At 43.3% G+C, this 7,500-nt stretch overlaps 1 protein-coding gene across 6 annotated transcripts in view; it reads left to right on the top strand.

Annotated features, from left to right (window-relative positions):
* Positions 1-374: 374 nt before the first annotated feature.
* The window catches only part of LOC113804259 (vascular endothelial growth factor receptor 1), a 19,707-nt gene continuing 12,581 nt past the window's right edge, over positions 375-7,500 (top strand). The window contains exons 1-5 of one of the 6 annotated variants that reach the window (XM_027355106.2): positions 375-1,203; positions 4,355-4,470; positions 5,009-5,168; positions 5,566-5,703; positions 6,327-6,524. In XM_027355106.2, coding sequence (XP_027210907.2) covers positions 741-1,203; positions 4,355-4,470; positions 5,009-5,168; positions 5,566-5,703; positions 6,327-6,524 — 1,075 coding nt within the window. In that variant the 5' untranslated portion in view covers positions 375-740. Of the gene's footprint in view, positions 1,204-1,233; positions 2,754-4,173; positions 4,537-5,008; positions 5,169-5,565; positions 5,704-6,326; positions 6,525-7,500 lie in introns of those variants that run through there. The other 5 variants (XM_027355104.2, XM_027355105.2, XM_027355108.2 and 2 more) reach the window with 5 other exon arrangements.

Genomic DNA, 7,500 nt, shown 5'->3' with positions numbered 1-7,500 from the left:
GCCAGCTCGATCACAGACAGATACTGCACTGAAGTCACCCAGAACAATACGAATATCTCCCCAAGGACAGCTGTCTGACACAGATGCAATAAAAGACATGAAGCCAAATGCTATATCCAGTCACAATACAATTATACCCAGTTTTCATGGGTGGCCACGAGGAGGCACTGCAGACGTCTCGATGATGGAGAGGCTATGCACTGGCAGGGGGAGGCTTATGCAGAGCTGCTCCCTTTTTCGCACGAGGCTAGCCAGCGGTGGTAGCTGTAAGCGAGAAGGCATGCAAGCACTTAACACTCTAGGCTACCACACCATCGCTTCACATCATTAATACTTTAATTATTATAATTTCAGAAATCAGCTGTAGTACAACAACGCAGCGTACAGCCTGTGCCCATTAATGGACGAAAACCCCATTTCTGATTTCTGGTTAGTGTTCTTTGTTATGCAGCCATATTTGGTCTAGCCTTTTATTATGATTTGTTCAAGTTTATCAGTCTCCTTACCTCATTAGTTTATCTGTAATTATTGTTTAATCACTAATGTCACAATGTCATTTTCTTTATAATTGCACTTCTCATTAAGACTTTAAAAATATGTGGCATCCGTGATACTTTTATGGACATCCTGCCGGTCCCGAGGCCTCAGCGCGGCTGTGGCGGCGGCCGAGACTGGGAGCCAGCGCCGTGTCTGACAGACCTCCGACGACATCGAGAAAAAAGAAAGAATAGCAAAATACCATGGGGCAGAGGACGCGTATCAAGAAGGCCTTTTCCCTTCACTTCGTGCCTGCCCTTCTTCTGCTGCTCTTCCTTTGCACAGGACTCTGCGCCGGCCCCGGCCCGTGCCCAGACGTGTCCTCCTCCGAGCGCGCGCGCCTCAACACCTGCCGAGTCATCTCGTGGGGGCGCGTGTTCGAGCAGGACGCTAGGCCGGAGGGCTGCGCCCGCGGCTTTCGGGTCCTTCTCACGAGACATTTCAAGGCCGAACCGCCCGACCCCGTGCTGCAGGTCCTTCAACCCCCCGGCTGCAGCGGCGAACGGGAAGGCGGCCCCGGGGAGGGCTGGGATCGGCCCCACGAGTCGGTTCTTGCCCTCGAGGCGAACCAGGAATATCGGTTCTACCTGAACGGGACAGACCAACGGCTACGCCTCGTGGCGGCTCTCAGAGGCCGCTGCGCTCACCCCCCGGAGCGGAAGATAGGTAAAACGCTTACATGTTGGTCGAATTTAAGATATGCAGAGAAGACTTTGCATTTCGGTGGAATAACCCGTTAATTACAGGCATTTTTAAAGATACTGCAGTTACCAAATTCTTTCGGTGCCGTTGTCATTTTCATAATTATCAAATAAGTGGCTGCAATAGTTCTGAAACACACACACACACACACACACACACACACACACACACACACACACACACACACACACACACACACACACACACACACACACATTCACACGCACTCCCTCACCATTCCCCCCAAGCAGCTAAGACCTGGACCTTGACTGTGCAATCGGACGAGAACACCAAGTTATCAAATAGAGCAATTTTTCCGAAGCGAATGAGAGGGTAAAGCCCTAAATCACATATCCATATTGCATTATTTATATCATGCTAAAATGTATTACTTTATATTATTCGTGGCATGATATTAGCTATTCTAAATCATTTGTATCATATTTCAGCGCTCTTTTATATAATCTGTGTCGCATTAATAACATTTTATTTCTGTTTATCTGCCTTTCTCCTTTGGCGCTGGTTACCTTTTTGAATAATAGTGAAAAATATGGATATGAATACATTTTCATGTTTCTCTTTGATTTCTACTCCTTTTCTTATAAGATAGTAACTACGCGGAGGGGAATATCGGCATGCCCTTTTTAGCATCCTTGAGAGAGCTTAAGCTTAAACACTAGCACAATTTCCGTGGTTCTTTCACGTTTCCGTGTTTTTTTTTTTTTTTTTTTCTCGCTACTGCTTGTATTTTGGATGAATGCGATACATTCCAGTCAAACTATAATTATCGTTTTCGCTGGCGAGTTTCCGTTGTCTTTTTTTGGTTCAAATCATAAGCTATAATAGATAATCGTTATGGTAGTGTAAAAAAAGTATTTATAATATTTAACGATTCAAAAGGACAGTCTAAACTGTAAATAATATTTGTAAATTGGCAAAATTCTCTCTTGTATTTAATAAAAACAGATACAAGTTTGTAACTAGCTACTCGCCTGTTTGTTTACATTTGTGTCCAGATGAGAGTAGCGAGAATACGCCCTTATTTAGCATAACGCATTCGTTGTTTCGTATTAAATCGTCGCCATATAATCACGTCCATCATCGCCAGAACCTGTGCGGGGGTTAAACCCATCTTTCTGTGTTTGGAATTTTGGTCGGACTGTGTCCGTGGTTCTCATCGATAGTGTGACTGCGCGAGCCAAAATGACCGCGATTTCCGTGGTGCGGAAAAGTAATGCGGCAAAAGTGCTAGTGTGACACGGCCTTTAGGAGGAAAAGTTGCTATATAATAAAATTATTATTATTTTTTTAGGGGGGGGGGGGTCTGTTTATTTCTCAGATTCACAGATTTTATGTTACACAAGATATTACATGACTGAGCAAGGGAGGACAAGTAAACGTGTATGGATAGCATCTTTTCCGTTCTACCGAAAAGCGAAATATAAAGTCAACATGATAATCAAAGCTGAAATGATATGAGAAAGGGAATTACGGGCGGCAGGTTATATCGTAAGGTGACCAATTCACTCTTGTTCTAATCTAGTTTGATGGTTTTGTATACTTTTATCGATTTAATTAGTTTGAGCTGTGAGCCGACAGTTAAGTAGGGCATTAACATTCGATGACAAAGTTGAAACGGAAGTTCTGCTTCTTCACTTCTTAGGCATCACATTTTAGTTGTTAAAGACGAAGCTTGTTAGATTTTTAAATCGAGATTGACGAAGTTTGGATCTTAAAGTTAAATTGACAAAAGGCCTTTTTTCCGGCGCCAAGAGGTGTAGTATTACAGTTTCCTATGACTCCGCCCTTATTTATGGGGGCGGAGTCATATATAAGCAACCTGTACCTGGCTGATAAAACTGGAAGAAAATGGGTTCAAGGTTGATGACGCACTGTATGGTGCACGATTAGTAACTTTGATGATGTTTATGAGGATATTATTGCACCAAGTACTAATTTAAAGGATTTACGCGCACGCGCGTGTATGTGTGCATATATGTATATATATTATAAATATACATACAGAAATGTGTACATACATACATACCTATATATACAGTATGCACACACACACACACACGTATATATATTTAAACATGTATACACACATGCATATATATATATATATATATATATATATATATATATATATATATATATATATGTATGTATATATGCATTTATGTATGTATATGTGTATAAATATATATGCAGAAATATAATATTAAAAATATACACTACTATCATATATAACAATATAGAGTTTAAGGTTTATATGCTTTCGTATTAATAGGGCTACGGCTAAGAAGAGCGAGGTTCAGGTTTATCTTTCGTATGTGTACATTTTTATGCGATATGTCATGTAAGGCTTGTTACTGTTTCTCTTATATCATTTATGCTTTAATCTTGGGCAATATTCAGGCCTCCAAAAGTGTTCCATGACGAATAATATACGGGGAAGTATCTCATGTTTTATTCACAGAATATGTTCGAATGGATAAAAGAATATTATGAAAATTTATATTAGGTTTTACATAATCATTTTACTCATTATGTATGTATAATTGAATATGCACACGTAAACTCATATATCTTGGCACCGGAAAAAAGGCCTAAAGTTTGTTAGAATTTTAAAACAAAATTGACGGTCTGTTAGAATTTTTTTTTAGGAAAATTGACGGAAGTTTGTTAGATTTTTTTAACATGGTTGATTTAATAATATATATATATTTCATTATAATTAAATGATCCCAGTCTTAAGAGATATTCCCCAGCTCAATGACCTTGGGCGGCCGTGAAAATTTCGCCAGGTGTACACTTTTATCTATTTTTATTTTTCATGTTTGAGTTTAGTCTTTCTGCTCAGTGTTGTTGCCCTCGAATTTTCTGTTCAGCCGAGCTTCTCTCTTCTCTATGCTATTCTCTACTATCTAGAGTACGAAGCGTGGTAATCAGTGTGACGTTGAAACTCAAAAGTGGTAAAGGATGACAATTCGACAACAGCCCGACGCGTATTAACATCCGCTTCTCCTCCTTCACGCCCAACGTGATGTCTTCGGCTGTCATCCTACGCCCGCGCCGACGCTCACGCCCGCCCTCCCATCGCCGCCCACAGCCAAACGCTGGCTCTCCCACCAGATGGATCTAGAAATTCAAGGAGCTTGGCAGAGGAACGCATCGGGGATATTTGTTGACATAGAAAACGGGAATCCCTTCTCCCTCGAGTGCAGGGTAACTATTTCTGATCATGATTCGATCCCTCAGCTAGAGTGGGAGCTTCCGGTCTTGGCCAATAAGGTAAGACTGCAGATACGTAATAGATGTGTGTGATCCTCATTGTCATCACTGTCATTATTATTGTCATCATCACTGCTATCATCATTTTCATATTACCATCATTGCTATCACTATTATCATCATCATCACTGCTATCACCATTTTCATCATCATCATCATGTGATCATCCTCACCATCGTCATAATCATCATCACCATCACCATCGTCATAATCATCACCACCATCACCGTCGTCATAATCATCACCACCATCACCATCACCTGATCATCACTAATGCCTTTATCATCATCACTATTATGTAGTAATAGAAGGAGCCTGTATATCATCCAAAGTCTAGCCACGCCCTCCTTGAAACCCCGCCCCCTATAAAACCACCAGGCCTACCAGCTATCTCACATCTATCTCTCTACCTATCCCCGTCTTTTAAATCCCAACCTCCCATAGGCCTACCCTTCCTCTCTTCCTCTCATAGACTGGAAATGTGAGGTTACAACGTAGAGATGGAAGTTATAAGCTCAGAAGCATCGTTAATGTGACAGAAGCGCATGACACTGACACCGGCTTGTACCGTTGTCTCCTCGAAATTGATGGCGGAGCGGTCGAGCCGGAAGAAGTTCACGTCAACGTTATTGGTGAGGAGTGGGGAGAGAGAGAGAGAGAGAGAGAGAGAGAGAGAGAGAGAGAGAGAGAGAGAGAGAGAGAGAGAGAGAGAGAGAGAGAGAGAGAGAGAGAGAGAGAGAGGCGAGAAGAGGAGAGAGAAGAGGAGAGAGAAGAGGAGAGAGAAGAGGAGAGAGAAGAGGAGAGAGAAGAGGAGAGAGAGAGAGAGAGAGAGAGAGAGAGACAGAGAGAGAGAGAGATAGAGAGAAAGAGAGAGAGAGAGAGAGAGAGAGAGAGAGAGAGAGAGAGAGTGGAACATGAGTACATCCTGAAAATAATGACAGTCAAGACAACGAATGCTAAAACACAAACTACCTTACAGCCATTTTTGTATAGCCCACCTCTTCTGATTTGTTTTTCTCATTTTTCCAGCAAAGAACACGACGTACGTGTATTTGAAAACAGATTCTCCAAACATACACAGGGACAGCAGCGAAGAGGTCGACAGCGTGGTGTGGCCCCTTCACATAAGAGCATACCCCAAGCCGGAATTCATCTGGAGGAAAGGAGGTAAAGTCTGAACGAACAGCCGCTTCGTTCAACTGTGCGAGGCCCTACCAATGACTGTTCATTATACGGACTTTTTTTTTAAGCTGGAAAACATATGCAGAGCTAAGCGTCTATTATGTTACCAGCAGAGCCGAAATATACACAAAGCATATTACAGCCAGACCATAGTTAATGAATATTATATTCAAGTTTTAAGGCCAGTTTGTTAGAATTCTGCGAGGTTCGACCCCATGAATAGTCATTACACAGACGCATATACACAGAAATAAATGCATATTTACCACATAGACAGATAGATAAACGTATCAGATAGATCGAAAAATGAATGTGTACTTATCAGATACATAGACAGATATCTATTTTTATGTATATGCATGTCCGTATATATCAGTATCAATTGTGTCGGGATTCGTATCATTTTAACAAACTAGCCATAAGACTAATATAATATTCATTGACTATGGTTTGGCTGCAACATATTTTGTGAATAGTTCGCTTATGCTGCGTAAAATAATAGACGTCTTGCTCGAGATATGCTCTCCAGCTAAGATAGGGAGTTTGCCAGCGGAGAGCATTCGGAAAGGGATACGCTAACGGCCGTCGAATACTTCACCCGACTCCAGACAAGGTCTTACTGGACTCCGCCACGCCGTCGGGAGGGGGAGGTCGCTACTCCTTGGACGTCGCGGGTTTCGCCGAAGGGGAAGTCCTCGCCAGCATTTCCTCTCCCGCGCTCGCCGACGTCGGGGACCACACGGTCGAGGCCGCCGTCGGAGGAGGGGGCGTGGCCGATAGCGTGACACTCGCTTTCACGATGGAAGGTGAGGGCTGTGGGGCTAGGGCTACTTTTAGAGTAGAATGCAGGGCTGTGGGGCTAGGGCTACTTTTAGAGTGGAATGCAGGGCTGTGGGGCTAGGGCTACTTTTAGAGTGGAATGCAGGGCTATGGGGCTAGGGCTACTTTTAGAGTGGAATGCAGGGCTATGGGGCTAGTGCTACTTTTGGATTGGAAAGTAGGGCTATGGGGCAATGGCTACTTTTGGATTGGAATGTAGGGCTATGGGGCTAGGGCTACTTTTAGAGTGGAATTTAGGGCAAGGGCTACGTAGGTGGCTATGGGGCTAGGACTACTTAAACGAAGGAAGGTGCTGTGGGACTAGGCTATTTTGCGGGCTAGGGAGCCCAGGTTGTGGGGCTACGGCTACTCTGCGGGATGGAGGGCTATGGGGCTAGAGCTATTTTGTGGGCTATAGAAGATGAGGGCTATGGGCCTAGGACTACGCTATGGACTACTTTACGATGCAAAGTGAGGGGTGTGAAGCTAAGGCTACTTAGACGATGGAGATTGAGGGGTCTGGGCTAAGGCTACCTTGCGGGCTAGGAGGCTAGGGCTACTTTGCATCAGCAGCTTCGCTTTACGGTGGAAAGTGAGGGCTATCGGGCAAGGGCTACTTTGTGGGCAAGGAGTCTTAGGCTTTTTTTTATGATGGACGGAGAGGGCTATGGGGCTACTTTGCCGGCAAGGAAGACAGGCCTACATTCACAATAGAAAGGGAGGGCTGTAGGGCTAGGGCTACTTTTACGATGGAAGATAAAGGCTATGAGGTTAGGGCTACTTTGCGATCGTTTGCTATCCTAGTGGCGCTAGTTACGACGATGGTGGCGATTATTATTATTATTGTTTGTTATCGTTTTCTGTTGCCATTGATATGGTCTGTAATTACTGATATCATCCATTAATTACCATTATCATCAACATCATCATCATCACCGCTATGATGATTTCCAACATCACGTT

This window comes from Penaeus vannamei, chromosome 41, assembly GCF_042767895.1.
Source record: "Penaeus vannamei isolate JL-2024 chromosome 41, ASM4276789v1, whole genome shotgun sequence".
In the NCBI taxonomy this organism is placed as follows: domain Eukaryota; kingdom Metazoa; phylum Arthropoda; class Malacostraca; order Decapoda; family Penaeidae; genus Penaeus; species Penaeus vannamei.
Note: the sequence above shows the minus strand (reverse complement) of the source record. Positions and strands in the feature narration are given on the sequence as shown.